This window comes from Zootermopsis nevadensis, unplaced genomic scaffold, assembly GCF_977971745.1.
Source record: "Zootermopsis nevadensis isolate Lab colony 2312 unplaced genomic scaffold, Znev_1.0 Znev_ptg000025l, whole genome shotgun sequence".
NCBI lineage: Eukaryota > Metazoa > Arthropoda > Insecta > Blattodea > Termopsidae > Zootermopsis > Zootermopsis nevadensis.
Window position 1 is genome coordinate 6,906,000 of NW_028259157.1, and position 17,861 is coordinate 6,923,860.

At 34.4% G+C, this 17,861-nt stretch overlaps 2 protein-coding genes across 8 annotated transcripts in view; both read right to left on the reverse strand.

The window, feature by feature from the left end:
* LOC110831367 (serine/threonine-protein kinase pim-3) overlaps positions 1 to 8,792 on the reverse strand; it is a 215,002-nt gene extending 206,210 nt beyond the window's left edge. Inside the window, exons 1-6 of the mRNA XM_022067277.2 lie at positions 8,362 to 8,792; positions 6,371 to 6,474; positions 4,964 to 5,011; positions 3,150 to 3,413; positions 819 to 918; positions 73 to 249 (exon numbers count right to left, since the gene is read on the reverse strand). Of these exons, the coding sequence (XP_021922969.1) occupies positions 73 to 249; positions 819 to 918; positions 3,150 to 3,413; positions 4,964 to 5,011; positions 6,371 to 6,474; positions 8,362 to 8,446 (778 nt within the window). The 5' untranslated portion in view covers positions 8,447 to 8,792. The remainder of the gene's footprint in view (positions 1 to 72; positions 250 to 818; positions 919 to 3,149; positions 3,414 to 4,963; positions 5,012 to 6,370; positions 6,475 to 8,361) is intronic.
* A 1,181-nt stretch (positions 8,793 to 9,973) lies between these two features.
* Positions 9,974 to 17,861, reverse strand: part of p120ctn (adherens junction protein p120) — a 56,334-nt gene continuing 48,446 nt past the window's right edge. For 5 of the 7 annotated variants that reach the window (XM_022067279.2, XM_022067282.2, XM_022067281.2 and 2 more), the window contains one exon: positions 9,974 to 16,054. In XM_022067279.2, coding sequence (XP_021922971.1) covers positions 15,851 to 16,054 — 204 coding nt within the window. In that variant the 3' untranslated portion in view covers positions 9,974 to 15,850. Of the gene's footprint in view, positions 16,078 to 17,861 lie in introns of all 7 variants that reach the window. The other 2 variants (XM_022067283.2, XM_087355619.1) reach the window with 2 other exon arrangements.

A 17,861-nucleotide genomic window follows, 5' to 3' on the forward strand; every position in this document is an offset into this window, starting at 1 on the left:
AAGTTACAGGCCACTTCCTGGTCCAAAGAAAAATGTGTAATGTCTTGTACCAAGTCCCAAATGAATACAAACCATTTGAGAGTTGTGTACGGAAATGAACAGCTGCCTGCATGATTTCTTCATCCTGTTCAAATGGAACATCTCCACAAACCATTCCATACAGTAAAATTCCAAGGGACCACACAGTTGCACTGCGACCATGGTATCGGTTATACTGGATCCACTCAGGAGGTGCATACACACGTGTTCCTACAAGTATACATACACCAATTAAATATGAATACTTCATTCTGCTATAAGAAAAGTTGAATCATGGGGAAATTACTTAATACACAACTCTCCTGAAGAGATTATTATGTAAGAATTCACCTGATCAAGAGAATAACACTATTACATGAATACTATTTCAGATATTAAAAATTAACTTGGGTCTTCAACAAAAGTAACAGCATGGAGTGATCAATTCCATTTTAAATCCGAACTTTTGGGTGGAATACTACAATGTATTTGTATAAAACACTCCTACAAACAAATCATGCTTATAAAAGGGAGAAAAATGCAGGATAAATGTAAACAAACAATTATAATCATTAGGACTTCAGAAAAACAATTTCATTTACAACAGTCTCTTCACTAATAAACTGGAATGCAACTGTCACAGAGACTTCATTTTCAGCACCTCATTCATTTTGGTAAATTGTTTTTATTGTCCTTACTGAGCGATACTTGACTTGTACTACGAATATCTTGTAGTGCTTGGCAGGGACTAACACAATCACATTCTGGTTTATCAGTGAATGCAATGTGGAGATACTTACCATCAAAGTCAGTGTAGATGCTGTCTTTCAAGTAAGTACCTGAGCCAAAGTCAATTAACTTCAAGGAATGGGATTTTAAGTCAACAAGTATGTTTTCATCCTGAAATTAAAAGACAACAAAAATTGTATAAAAATTAGGATTTCAACTTTCTAACACAAATCTTAAAACACTCCTCACCGTCTGAGGTGTGAGCATTGTGAAACTGGTCATTAACATTTTAACATATGTTGTATCAAATGAACAAATATTATTCCAAACTAGCATATCTGCACAATTTGCTTCAAAAGATGATTTGGGTGAAGTCCAACCCGCAACACTGGATCATTTGCTTTCTCGCAACCAGCTAACACACTACAACATGTGCAATGTTCTAACTGAAATAAGTATCTACCATTTAGCAGACACCAAACTGGCACTAATTTTGGTCACTGCCATCTGAACAATATTTCTGTAGTCTGTTAGCACAAGGAGCATTTTTGAAACTTACTACATTTCTCTACAATATACTATTCATAACAAATATCTCCATCCCCTATCTCAATTTTTGGCCCTGGGAGATGTCATCTCATATTTCAGGCAGACATTAAAAAACCTTTTCTTACTGATTTCAACCACAGTAATCTGTAAAGGAAATAAAGAACAGTTCCTCAAACATGGGTATTTATGAGGTGCACACACAATAAAACAGTGCTGTTCTTACCATTTTAATCTATAACACTCCATTAAATGCTCTCCCTCCTCCAGACATGGGCCTTGATTGTCCCTTTCTTCAGTGTTCTCATAAAAACATTTCTGTTTCTAACCATTTTTCTCCAAGGAAATGTTCAAGGGATCATCTGGCAGTTCTAATTCAATCATACAAAACTAAATCATGGACCTATTCTAATACCTAATAAGTGATCCAAACACTGACAGAGAAGCATATGCAATATAAATAAGTAAATTAATTTACTGCATTATGATCTGCAAACTTCATAATACAGAATACTTTGAAACCTGAAATGTTCATACAAAATGCAAAAATGTGAAACTACAGCCTGAAAGTCAATCTGAACATTTTACTTGTTCTCGTCTAGTAAATCTGTGTATCATCACATAAATAAATCCAATGTCACCACAGCACAGCTCAAATTATGTATGAAGGAGAAAACCTCCAGACATAGAGGATAGATGCCAATATGCTCAATGAGCAGTAACAGTCAATAAGGGCTGAAAATAACCTAAGTGGCAGAAAATGGACATGAGACTTGGAACTAATTGCTGGGAATTTCTATAGGTCAGGCTTCTTGAAAATAGTACCAAGAGAAAGAAGATAGCTATCTTCTGGATAGTAGCACCATGTAGTCTGGCAGTAGTTTACCGATGTACCTCCATCATAAGGGTGATCAGGCATTATCTCCCTGATGACGGAGGCAGCAAGGACCTCTGAAACATTGGTAAACTTTTACGAGACTACACAATACAACAACCCAGACAGTCATCTTCATATACACTGCCATGGAAGCCTCAAATCCTACTTAGCACCAATAAAATTAGCAAAGTATAAGCCATATTTAATGGGAATATAGGAAGACAGATTGAATTGGCGTGGTACTAAAACAGCAGAAAACTATCCATTTTTTATGGCAACAGAAATGTTAATTAAAACTTAGGAACTGACATTTTCACATATAACTGGTTAAGAGGATAGAGTTTGTTAGAGACAGGATTGCCATATATATACAAGTAAGCTAAGAGGCCATTGGTGTGACATTATTCTTGCAATACTCTGAAAAGAAAAGTCACACTATTATGATGATGAAATCAAGGGAAACAAGTTGGGCAGGGCATATAGCACATGCGGAAAATGAGAAATGTGCACAAAATTTTGGTTGGAAAGCCTGAAGCGAAGATACTGTTTGAAAGACCTCGGTGCAAATGGGATGATATTAAAATTGATTTTAAGGAACCAGCGTCAAGCATGGACTGGACTGACTCACTCATGCAAAACTCTTGAAAACATGGTAATGAACCTCCAGGTTCCATGATAGGTGGGGGAATTACTTGACTAGCAGAGTGATTGGCAACTTCAAAAGAGAGACCCTGCTCCATGCAGTTAGTTATGATTAACAATACTACTGGTCATAAAAACATGTTTGCAAGAGCAGAACATTTTATATGTATAAATACAACAGATGCTTTTCAGACTTGAATCAAACTTGCAGTACATAACCTAAAATGTTCATATTTCCCAAAGAAAATTTCTCTGCATACCAATCACTTTATCATAACTACACACATATTCACACACACACACACACACACACACACACAAAATGTTCAGTACTAACCTTGATATCTCTGTGAATAACACCAGCATTGTGACACTGTATGATAGTTTCCACAACCTGCTTGAAGAAGCCACGAGCTACAGATTCTTTGAGACAGATTTTTTCAGTGATATAGTCAAACAAGTCTTTGGCCTGGTCTGGGCGTTCCATGATGATGATGCAACAGTCAGAATGCTCATAATAATCCAAAAGTTTAATTACACCAGGAATGTGGGTGAGTTGCTTTAACAAACAAACTTCCAATGGAACACGCTGACTTCCAACCTACAAACCATTAGATACAATTAATAGAAAAACACGTAACTATAAGACTTTAGTATTTTATATTTTAACAAACAACAATCTTTATACCAACCACTGCCTTTTATAGCAATATTTGCATTTAAAAGCATAAGCAACATAAACTGATCCTATACTCTTCCACCCAACCAATTTCATGCTATACATACTTTAATGCCAGACTGGGAAGTAAACAAATAAATAAAATATGAAGGATTTTATTCACATTAATCTAAACACAATTACCATATTCTACTGTTCAGAACATATTTACTTCCAATTCACAAGTTATGCAAGTAAACATAAGAATTAGGAAAAGAGAGGTGGGGAGGTGGAGAAACTTAGAAATAAAAAACCCTGAAGACTCACTGCCTTGAAAACCTCAAATCCTTCAATAAAAACCTCAGCATTTAACTGGTAATACAGAAGGAAGTGAATGTCTGTGTGTCTGAGAGTGAGATAATGAGTGAGTGAGTGAGTGAATGAGTGTGTGTGTGTGTGTGTGTGTGAGAGAGAGAGGGGGGGGGGGAAGAAGGAAGGAAAGTATTTTATATCTGCCACTCTGAATTAAACAAAATGTTTCTTAGTGCCTCAATTTGACCTCCTGAATTCACATTACATTCAATCATGATAGTAATGTACAAAGATATCCTTGTGAGATTTAACGTTCTCACAGCAGCGAGCATGAAGATGACTCAATCTTCTGGAATGCTGCACTGTTTAGTCTTCTAGAAATTTACTGATGTTTCTGAGGTGCATGTTGCCTCTACTGTCATGATGTAAAGGCCATGATGATGGAGGCAGTACACACCTCTGTAATGTCAGTCAACTTCAACAAGACTACAATGCAAAACATCCCAGAAGATTGAGTCATCTTCAAAATTCTCCTTGTTAATATTTATACAAACCATGTTACCTCTTATAAAAACTAACTGATTATTTCAACAGCTCACACTTCAATTAAAAATTTAACACGGTCAATTAATAAAGAACACAAAGGAAATTTTCTAAGCTCTTGTCAACTGCCTTCATATAAAACCATCTTAACCTGGCTGTAAAACAAAATGTTTCAGATAAAACTGCAGATGTCAACAATGCATAATATGCAGTATTTTCAAATTGACAATAACAACTGGTTCCATTCAGCTGAAGAAGTTTCTCCAAGATGCATACACTACCAAACATTAGTGTGGCAGAGCACCTGGCAGTCAGACAGAAATAGCTGTCCAGGAAAAAATGGCAGAATATTTAACTTTCTATACCATAATTACTGATTACAAAAAATGATATAAAAAGTTCAGGTTTCCATCTTTCAGTGCATACCATTCAAATTAAATCTTAAAAAATAATCATGGAATAGATGATCAAAGCTAGTAGCATTACCAAAGCAATCATACACTACGTGGAACTGAGAGGTTAAACATAACTGTACAATAGGTAACACAGAATGGCACTATTTAAGAAAAATCACCAAATTTTGAACAATCTGTAAATGTATATCACAACAAACCCCAGGTAAAATGCTGGATACTTACCTCTATCCAATCTGTTACTTTCAGTTTTGCAATTTGCTTTATTGCTACCTGAAATGAACAAAAACAAATTTTATGTATTTATACTTTTAATTATTGTTTGAAAGCATTTTCATGGTTACGGTGATTCAAAATCACTTCCAAGACATGTATATAAAACTAACTTTACTAATATAAGAATACACATCAAGTTTAAGCATGTGAAACAGTTTCACACAATTTAGGAATTATTTTTTCAAACTCCTGCACTGATCAACATGCATAATGTTCCTCATCCTACTTGTTCCTAACCAGAGAATTAAACCATATATTCACAGCACAATAGCATACTGGAATACTTGCTAGCAGTTTTCAATTCAGTTAATACCAACCATTTCTTAGGACAACACAAACATACAAAAAGAAACTTGTTCACCTTTACAATCATACAGAATAATTAAATCAATTCTTTATTAAAGCAAACTCTTGTGAGCAAAAATGATTTCCTTTCCTCTATGTACTTTTAATTAATCCTTTGACAAACATGCATAAATATCTGCACATAATTGAAAATGAGTGTGGCTACTGTTCTGCGGGATTATAACAATGAAATGGCTGAAAAGCACATTTCATAGGCTATGTGAAGTAGCACAACAATCAACATGATAAATCAAGGAAGAAATGAGTGTTTAAAGTAAAGTGAGCACATTTGCATTCAACATTAAGAATTTGGGCACACATGACCATGTGTCTTCAGAGTACATTATGGTACACAGTACAAGGCTGTATACCTGCAAAATATGAACTCTTTAAAACCTTATGGTAACTATGTATATCACCTTTCATAACTCTGCATTTTATAAACAGTTAGTTATGGGTTATGCATAATTTTCAGATGGAGCCCAGCGGGAACTATATGTACCACTTGGTTTAAAATCAGTAAATGAGCATTTTCATTTACAGGTCTTGTATGATTCTCACTGTGAACAGTGATGACTTCCTTAACCATTAACCAGCTGATCTTAGTAATGATGAAGTGTTGTGTTCTGTTGTGTTCTCTTTGAGGAACAGACTGAGTTCTTAAATATTATTTAGGTAAACTTCAGCTTCGAATGGTTAAATAGCATTAACCAAAGAACTAATGTAATACAGAACTGGTGTGGTTTCTTTCATATAACAACAATTCAATTGAATTTTCAAATTTTATTAATAATAATCAAATAATCAATGCTTTACCACTGAATGACAGAAAGAAAAACTGACTTGCTACTTGTCAGATTTAAGTAGTGCTAGCTGACACTCTACAATGCATTTTACATTGCTGAATATCACCACTCAGCATGACTTATCACTTTATTTTGGACTCATTACTTTATTATACAAGTACCCTAATGCCATTTGCCATACTATTACAGTAAAAGTTTTACTTACTAGCACTCCATCATGAACACGAACACCTGAATAAACAGTTCCAAAACCACCTTTGCCAAGAATGTTCCCAACACGATATGACCTCTCAAACGAATCACAATGTCCTTTGAAAAGAGAAAAGGGTTAAGTTTAAGTGGAATTAAATAAAATTACCATACATTATTATGTATAAACACCAGGACTGGGTCTTCCCTAAATATAGAACTTATTACACCATTCCAACCACAAAAGCTCAAAACTGGAATACTGTCTCGAACCTGTGCAAATCACATCCTATAAAATGCATGCAGTACATGGACAAACCTTTCTCTGGACAGTTAGTGGAAGATGAAAAAACTGCCACTTTCTTTTTGAATGGCAATGCTTCAGCACAGGTAAGTATTACAGACAACAATGGTATGTGCTGCATGAATAAAAACCATTAATTTCCCCTTGGCTTTTATCTCCAAGGAAATGTGAAGAAGAAATAATCATTCCCTGATATTACAGGTAAGGTCAGAACATTTTATTTTAGTTCACAGGATGTTTGGGAACAAAATACTGAGAAAGATATGTGGACCCAGGGTGGAAGGAAAAAAAGAATGGTATAATTTAATAATTATAAACATCATTTGAGCTTCTCACAAAATATTACAAATGTGATCAAATCAAGGAACAAGAGATGTATGGAGCATGTATGCACACAGGAGATAAATGCACACAAAATTTATCTTAGAAAACCCAGAGACTATTTGAACACATAGAAATAAATGGGATAATGTTAAAAAAACAGACTTTAAAGAACAGAATGGGGGTCTCTCAAATTTCTCCAGACTGAAGGCCAAATTCACACTTACTTACAGACTCAATGACAACAAGGTTATAAATCAGGACAATTTACTGAAACTTCATAGCACTTTCTTAAAGATGTTACTAGCATATTATCACAAACAGGTTCACATATTACTCAATAATTTTCATTAACAAATCAGTCATTCAAGAGAAAAGTAACAGCTATTGCTTCAGTAGTCTTTCTGCAAAGGTTTAGTTTTTGTTATTGCTAGAATAGAATTTATTTATATAACATAGACCCTCTATTTACATGCATCCGTTTCATCACATCCTAGTTCTTATTTTGACATTTTTCATTATGCTATAGCCTACAGATCTTCACAGTGATAGTTACTGCCAAATACTAACAACAACAAAATCATGTTTCTTGATATTAGCAAAACATTTTTCATCATATGGACCAACACAGGAAGCATATTACATAAAATACATGCAGACTGCACCAAACATATAACATTTGCAGACTGAGAACTCTGAACTAGGGTATGGAAAATATTAAAATAGTCAAAGATGCCAGGCCCCTGTGAATATGGTAATAAACCTACAGAAACAATAAAAGCTGAACATTTATTGACCACCTGAACACTACTATTATAATTTCTGAAGGGAAACTACTGCATAAAATGACGATTTATTATATACAAATGCTCTGAATTAGTTACACAAATGCCCTATAATTCCGTATAACAATGTTCTTGGTTACGAAAATGGGCATGTTTACGAATACGTTCCACAGTACATGCAGGCACATGTGACTACTACTAAGAAATGTGTAACTGCCTGATTAGTATAGTAGAAATAAAATTGTACTGCTTGTTATTTGAGAAGAAAACAAAATGAAATGGCCAGATGGGCACTTTACTACTACTATTAAATCTGACCTATTGTGCGTTACGTAACATAATGCCAACTTGTAAATACATTAATACTGCAAACTACGTCTTTGCATAAATTAGTTCAATATTGCTTAATGCTCCACGTAACGCAGCTGACATTCTGAAGTAATGTCACATTGAATATTTATCCTCTAGAATTCAACACAATGCCCTTTAAAACAAACATTGTACTTCTAAAACTGGTAAAGATACGAAAATATACCTCAACAACCCTTTCTCATCACTTCCTAATCAATCATGTCCTGCCCATTCCAGGAATCTTACCTTCCTTTTCCTTCTCAGAATGTAAATGAGAACTACTTCCCAAAAGACTCGAAATAGATCTTCCTAAATCGGAAACCTCCATCATTGAATGTTCAATGCACACTGTCTATATTTCGACATTAAATTATGAATAACTGCAAGAAATTCATCAAGCGAAAGATAATCACTATTCTTGATATAAACATAAGGAGTTACAAGAAATCAAACCACACGCGAATAATTCTCAGTACTCTCCATAGAAGTAAAGAATGTTATGTCACTCTTTAATATTCCTTATCGAAACGAATACTAATACACCACCAACGAAATATTTGAAATTTACGTATAAGAAACTACTCTGCATAATCCTTAATGTGACACCATTTTGTTCTCAAACTCGTACACAGAACCACTACAGACACAATCTCAGCATAGCCCTCTTGTGGTCTCCACCAAACTTCACCTGCCCAATGCACATATAAATAAAAGCAGGTTTCATAAACTCGTTGACATCACAGATTACTACGACACGATGAATATATTGTATAGCCAACTTGCGTAAAAAGACTTTACCCAATTTGCAGAGTATTCCATGGACATAAGTTGGCACTCAGGGGGGGGAGGGGGTGATCTCATAAGCATCGCTTTCTACCCTTAACCTACGTACAATAATAATTATGTAATAAAAGAAAACCATTCTAAATAGCGACTTAGAAAGTTAAATAGGCTGTAAAATAAATACAAAAATGGCTTTATGCGCCCGCTATGACAGAACTACAACAGAAAATAAACTGTACAATATTCACACTAGACAGCATAATAAAACTGACGCCTGTTTGCACAATATATTTCAAACCGACTGTTTCTTGAACCACTTTACAAACCTTCAGTACTGCCCCTACACCATTAAATATAACAGAATAAATCCGGTAACATGCAAATATTGCTTGTGGGAGCTCCATAAAGTGGTGAAGGCATTAGCCTTATAGTAACTAGTCATAATAAGCATGGTGGAAAATTCAAACACCCGCATACTTACCAATCTATGACTGTTAGTAACATTTTCAACTTAACTACAATGTTAGACTATAGGTCACTTTCCATAACCACTTTATAGCGTAACACATTCAACTTCAATCATGCTGAACTATCATCTGCCCAGTCTTATGAACTTTTTGGATATTGAATCCACCATCCTCATTGGCCATTCTAATAAACACAAACCACACATTAAAAAATTACAGCACAAATTTCCTATAAGTATTCACTCCAATATGGACTAGAAGACTTTATTCAAACAATGAACTTTTTAATACTGTTTATACACTATCTTTCAAACACTAGATGGTTCCCGACAACAGTCTTTTCTAACTACAACCTTCTTCTGTACTTGAGCAGGTGAAATTTTTTACTGCATCATCTGTGTAAGTAGCCCACATAATAACTGCTCACAACTGCATTTGATAGAGTGTACAGAAAATTTACATTACATACAAAAATAAATGTAATGTAATGATAGGTCTTCTGCATTCCACAAAATAGGAATATAGAAGCCCTAAATTAATTATGTTCCAAATACTGAAGTTGTATTGGAACTCTTGGAAATCTTAAATGTGAAAATTCAGTAAAGGAATTATATGATAAGATGTTTGATTTTATTTTATGAACCTACATGCAAGATATCTCAATATAACAAAGTTCAGATACCTCAACTTCATTATAGAGAGGTTTTACTAAAGTTGGTATTTTGTAAAAAAAATACAGACAGATGAAATATTGCTTTACTGTTGACAGCCTACATCTAGAGTTTTAAAGGCGAACATCTCCCCTTGCATTTTGGTTATAGATATTCACTTTAGTTATATTAAAAACAAATGCTATTAATAATGAATCATGACAGTAATTATTGTTATAAACATTAATCATAAATATTAACATTAATAACAATAATTAATCACTATTAATGATCTGAACAGAAATAATTACACATTAATATACAAGATAAAGATATGGTCACCCACATTAAAACTGGGAACAGAAGAAATTTTCCCATGACATATGACATAACCTTCCTTGCCATTTTGGATACTCCACTATGGTTAACTGAACCCAGAGAAGTTTTCTTTCAATGCGACAGGTTGTATGTATGTATGGTGGGACTTGTATAATTGAAACAAAAATTTGAGCATTTATTACTTCACTGGCTTATTCCAAAAGACATCAGCTGCAAATTCCAGAGATGACAACTGTAATACAATTAGCAAGGAGGACTACATGCTAGAATAAAGTTAAGAGAAAATTGTGAAAAGGGAAGAAATACATAATTTCCCCATCCACTTGCCATGAAGAAACCTTTTGCTGGTTAGCAGTCTGCATTCTGTTGGGCAGATATTAAATACTGCATTTTTCTCAGCATTCACAGAACCCAAATCAAGAATTCTTCTATTAAAATTGAGCTTCATAGGCCACCTTGCAAATGAAAATGACAGGTAAATTTGTACAGACAGAGCAAAGGGGCATATATATCCATGTGCAACACACTGCTCTCATACTGTGGCCATCTGCTCATGTTCACTGGTAGGGTTAGCATGTTGTATTATTATAAACTTCTACAGCAAAGCATATATAATTTGGACAATGTTCAGATACTTTATGCAAGTACACCTGTAACAGCCAGCACTCATGCTGGATGTAATGAGACTGTAAGAACACAGAATTCATATTATATTTAAAACAAGTGACATGTAAGATGACAATCTATAAAGTTAATAGCTTCCTGTAAAATAAACTTACCAAACTCATATTCTTCACATCTGTGGTATTGGAAAAGGGTTGTGTAGATAACATAATTTCTAAACCTATAAAAAGCCAGTTTGCATCCTCTGTATCAAAAGTGAAGAATGAGCAGATGCCCTGAGCTCCTTATGGTGAACATGGAGCATTCAGCCATTATATGGTGGTCTAAGATGATGGATTGTCAAGGTGTTGAGTTTGATTCCCAGTAAGATCTGCATGAAAATTTTCTGATAACAGTCTACTAAAGTCTTAATTCTGCCACATAGAACTTTGCAAAAGTGAAATACACCAGGACAGCACCTAAACTACAGCTCCCCTCTGCTAACAAGAGTCTCCATAATTGCTGTCTGATTGAATCTACCTATCAGCCTTTACTGTTGAGTTTTTGGAACTTGTACATGATCTGATGTCAAAAATTACACAACATTTCAAGGACCAGATCTGTCCTCATCTTCAGGTGTGGTGAAGGTGAAGGGCACCTGCTCTGTGGAGTCTGTTAGAATGAGCTAATCTCAATCACTGGACAACTTAGGTCAAAACATCTACAAATGTATGAGCACCTGAGATCAGCTTATGTCAATGGGAGATAAGATTAACCTAGGTTATCCAGTGACTGAGATTAGCTCATTCTAACAGACTCCACAGAGCAGGTGCCCTTCACCTCCACACCTGAAGATGAGGACAAGTCCAGTTCTTGAAACCATGTGTAATTTTACAACACCAGAAGATGGACAAAGTCCAGAAACTGAACAATCCAGATTGTATTACACCATCATCAGAAACCTTTAAAAAGATTTCTATTTATCAGTGTCCCCACACCACAGAAATGGATTATAGACTTGTCCAGGGTAAGTTGAGGCCAGGATAGGTCATCATAGGCCATATTTTGGGGGTATTAGATACCAACCAATGAACAGATCATACCACATTACGTTAAATGGCTGCTATTCTCAACAACTCGGTTTTGAATGGAACACCCTATCTGAAAATAAATGGGCAGTAGAACCACAGTACTGTCCAAAACGTTGGTTGAAATGTAGCTATGACATTCACAAACCAAAACACATGCATACTTACAATTAACACCAAAACATAGAACCAGCTTTGGATTACAAGTCTAGAGACATTACTAGCTACTTGTAATAGGAAAACAATGTGAACTGGATGTTCAGAAGAGACACAAACATAAAAAATGCCATGTACCTATTTGTCTTCCAACACATTTGTATGTACTCTGGTCCTGGCAACATAATAACTGACACACATATATAATACAATCATCCAGGAAATATGAACAAGTTATAATAAAAATCAAAATTACATGTCTCTTAATAATCTTTAACACTTTCTGAAATATATTTAGTCACATTCTCATGGATCATTTCTAGATCTCATTCAAATCCTCCATGAACATACTTAAGTAAAAATGAGAAACACTATTGAAACATCACAAACTTTTTGATGTGCAGATACTGGTCAATTTGTGTCAGCAAATACTTGTGCTGCTGTTACCTACAGACATATATGAAGTAACTGCTATGAACATCCTGCGCATGATATAGGACTAACTAAAAGTTATATGGTACCTCATACCAATCTGAACAAAATGTAAATAAAATTCTTGAGATGCTGCAGAAGAAACTCTCATCTCTACTGGAATCTGATTAGACCACCAAGAGGAGAGAAATTAAAATGCCCATTTTCAATTTGCAAGGAACTGAGTAACTATTATTAAAATATTTAAAATAAAATTCTATTTGCAGATCCTGAATTCTCATTTCACCATCATTTCAATATGGGTCTACTTCACATGAGCTATAGAAACATGATTTGAATGTACATACTGGAGTTTCAATGCCAGTTAGTATTATGATTACAATATCTGTTCATTCATGGAATGGAACCTTCCACAATTACAAATACCCTAATACTAATCAAACTAAATCAGAAAAGAAAAGGGACCTCAAACATGATAAAATTTACCAACTGAAGAGAATTTAAACCCACTATTAAAATTAAAATATACTCAATAGCACAAATTTTATTGAGACTCTTAATTCAAAGATTTTTCTGTTCACATATATAATAAAACACTCTATATACTTCTGTGCTGACAGTTTTGATCAGAGTCCTTTTCTTAGGCATACATTTTGAAATACAAAATAACCAACATACTAATTCTCACATGAATATATCTGTACTAAATATGGCTCAAACACCAATGCCCCCACTAAAATGAAAGAATAAACACATACTAACTTCAATATAAAATCTCACTATATTGTCATATTAGTCTTTCACAGATAAATAAATAAAATTCTGAGCAAAGTTTTAACATCTGTATACATGTAATTCAAACTTATTCATGTGTCAATTTAGCAACTAAATTGTGATAAATGCACTTAGTTTCTCAAGCTGCCTATCAAACACAAAAACTTCAAACTCAAAATGGATGCCTGAAGATAGGTTTCTCTTAAATATCATCTACAGAAAAAGAAGAAGAAAAGTATTATAAATTCTGTGGGCACTAATGTTATGTATACACTTTTACAATATGTTTATTTTACAACAACTGTTGCCCCAAATAAACTATGTAAAACAATTTAACATTATACAGAGTGCCAACTGAACTTAATCCAATCTCAATGTACAGTACACAATCAGAAATTTAAAATAAAAAGCTAGCATTTTATTTTACTTCTCAACATAGTGAAGTAATACTCAAAAACTTCCAAATTTGTCAAACTTCAAAGCAACAAGCAAATGTAACATGTTTCAAACTACTTTCATTGGTATAAATTTTACAACCACAAAGTAAGAAAGGCCTAATCTCATTTCAAAGCCTGTATTTTATTTTAGAATGTGTATGCAATTAAGTATATTTTGAATAAAATAAAATACTATGGAAAAATCTACTTAGGCACTTGCAAAGTTCTGTGATTGTATGAGAAAATGTTACCCTTACACTCTGGAAAGGAGCAAATCACTTCAGACGGCATGTAATAAATAACATTTTCAAATCACATATAATACATTCACAAGCACCAAGACAAACATTATGAGATTTTAGGTTTCTATGGTGGTGAAAATTTAGACTGTGATCCACATTGCAACACCACACAGTTACTTAGAAAGTTATCAAACTTTTGGAGGAACCTGCTGCCTCTACTTCAGGGTAAAAGGGAAATGGAGCAGGCTCTCCCAAAACACACTAGTAACCACAAAAATGACTGCACATTGTTGAAACGCAGCAGATCATGATCATTCAGATTAGTTTCACTTTCCAAGAACAAATAGCTGAAAAACTAGGAACATACATTATTTTATGTAGATTTTTCTCCAGTGTTTGAAGAACTAAGTTCTGTTTTGTAAGATTACACATCTCTCAATATCATTTGAGAACAGAGTTCTGTCACCTAACAAGTTATTACACACCATTTCAGTTATTACAATTAAAATGCTGTGAAAGGGTAAAATTCTGTTGAGGCATCTGAAATGCAGTGTCCTAACTGTTATGTAAAAGGGATGAGACTGTAGGCCTACCTCTAGTTAAGTCACGACTCACCATCATTTGTGCAATGCAGAAATTTGTGTACAATAAAATAATACCAAGTAAAAGCTATAATATCCATAGAAAAGTACAATGTAATGCTAAACTAAAATTCTGACAACTGAAATACATGTATTCAAAAGGACCAGCTGTATTTGGGGGCAGAAGTAACAAGTGACAGATATAACAGAGCTTCTAATGTAAGTAAGATCCCAGAGACTAACCTCTGCCATATACACTGTAAAAAAATCCGCAAACTTTGGTTTGGCCAGTTGACACCATATTTTAGAGTTTGTACAGATTTAAAATTTTACAAGGATCAACACATCTATCCCAAATTCATTCCAGCCACTTGCAATGTTTCAAATCTTGGCAACAGCTGACACAAAACAAACAAGCTGATCAACCCAATATATCATACTGTGGGCACGTATAACTAGTTCTAAGTATGTTTCTCCTGATAGCTTCAAAGATGTTTGGGACAAATCTTCAAGACCATCATTTGTACCTACATACCATGTATAAGCTGTAGACTACTAATGTTGTTGTCTTACTTAGAAGGTATACACAAATATTACCTAGACCACTGTTTCACGAGGGTAAATTATGGATACTGTCTTCCAATTCCCCATGAGGTTCTTACATGTCCATAGTGACACTTATAAAACACTAACACAAAGGTGGGTTCCTTCTGTAGCTGTATCAATACAAGGACAACATATATAATATATATCAATGGAATGCTCATTCTAACACCAACACACATATTTCTCAACGTTTCATATCAATAGTAACCCTGAACCTGAGAAAAAGACTCATTAGGGGTCTTTGGATGGCACTCTCACCAACCTGACAACAACAGGTGGTTCACCAACACAGGCAAGAACTGCTCCCACACCTCACACTAGGGGTGTGGTGGCGGGGGAAGGAGGATTTAAAGCAATGTAACCATTCAAATGACAAATATATATGTACAGTTACTTCATTTCAGTACCAACAGTAAAATATACACTAATAATTTTAAAACAGAATTCTGTGGATACACTGAGCACTTTCCAGCCATCTTATAGACAGGTTTGTTACATTTCTTCCAACTTGTTACGATACTTCAATTATAGAAAACAGTGTTGGCATGTAAGTGTCCTGAAAGTGCATCGTTGGGTTTCAGACCCATGAATCCCCGCCAGCCGGAGTACTCCTGTGGCCATCCATCACCATCCCCTTTACTGGTTCTTCATATCCCCACATGTCACCTGGACCTGGAGGGAGTTGGCCATCATACTGTGGCTGTGCACCTGCTTCATACTGACGATTCTTTTTCTTTTCCCGATTTACTTGAGCGTAGAGAGGTTCTCCTGGCTTGGCTAGCTGGAACATCCACAATACAGGATCTGCATTAGCTTGACCACACAACTGCCAATTTAAAAATTCATTCTATATAGGTAATATCAAGTGTAAGTTACATGCAGTGCTTTATGTAAATTTCATAAATTCACACACATATTCCTTCAACAGACACAACGTTGTATCAAATCTTAAAACTTCTGTTGATACGGAAGGCCATTTCAGAGGAATTAAAATTCAATATTCTAAGTTATCCATAATGTAAACTGTGGCTAATAACATGACAACCAACACTTAACAAATATTTTGAGTAGCTTAATATTATCATACACAACACAAATCACTGAAAGTGAATAAAGGAAAACTGTGTATAATTAAAGTGTATACTCCATATTGTTGTTCTTGTACTTGGACTTGTTTTTTAAGAAAGCAAGAAATAAAATATGAGAGTTCAAAATAAATCACACAGTGATGTAATTGGAAAGTAATTGTATCAAGTATTCCTTTATGTTGTTGTAGTAACTGTGAACCCATTATATTGTCTACCATGCAATAAAAAACATATTCATGCAGTCAAACAGTGGGCTGCACACCTGCTACATATTTCACATTATCATCTTTCCTATAATCAGGTGAAGTCACATTCCATGTTAATGTGCAAAGCAGACTGCAGTCACACAAATGAAATGGGCAAAATCTCATGCTAAATATTGCTAATTTGTACTTTTGATGCTATGGATGGGAAGGAAGCAATTAGGTACTCTTGGCATTAGCCTGGAGGGAATAAGAACATCAAAAAACTTAATCAGGATAATAAGGAACAAATTTTAAATAGGAACCTTCACTGCCATATTGTAAAATCTAAATGAGGTTAATTATGATCACTTTTTATTGAACAAATAATATCTACAATTATCAAACTGAAGAGTCCAAGGAATGCTGTTCAGACATTTGAACAGAGTAATTGTAAATATAGTAGAACACAGGAAAATTTCTGTGTTCACTTAAGGTCACAACTTTTTCCCCTTTAAATTTATGTATGCAATATGTGCATAACACACATACATAATTTAAAAAAGGCAGACAAAATGGATAAGTCACTATTCAGCTCATTTGTTAGTAATCACTCAGTTTTTTTCATAGTTAACTTCAGAATTAATAATTTCAGAATTTTTCCACTCATAGTTACCTAAAAATTCACAAATACAATTTCATGTTACCAATATTTCAAATAAACATTGCTTATTAAAGTTTATTATATACAAAAATATTTCAAAAGAGGTGATGATCTATAATCAAGATTCAGACTACATTCTTCACTCGCCTCTTTCCTTTCATTGAAAGTAAGATAAGACACAAATCATTTCCGAACACTTCACATTAAAGAAAGTGTTTATTAGCTTCTCTCTCATATTCACACTTATGTATCCATACACAACAGGTATTTATTTGATATCATGTTGGCTGGATTGAAAATGGAAACACTTATTAAAATCAGAACTTAAAATGATGATGTGTTGATGAAAGATGAGAATGAAACACTGGCTGAGTGGTGACTGGCATGGAAAAATTGAAGTACTCAGAGAGAAATATGACTTAATAATCACTGTACAATGGTATCACAGCCAGCCGCTTTAAATTATCTGATGCCACACTTCAGTGCCTTCTTGTATCTGTTAAAACATGTTCAATTTTCTGGCATGTAATATAATCAGAAGTTCAAGTATACTTAGGTACACCACGTAGCAGAAATGTACCTTTCTGTTTTATACCAACTGCAGATGCACCACTGTCACAGGGGATGTAAATATGGCATTACAATGGATAATGA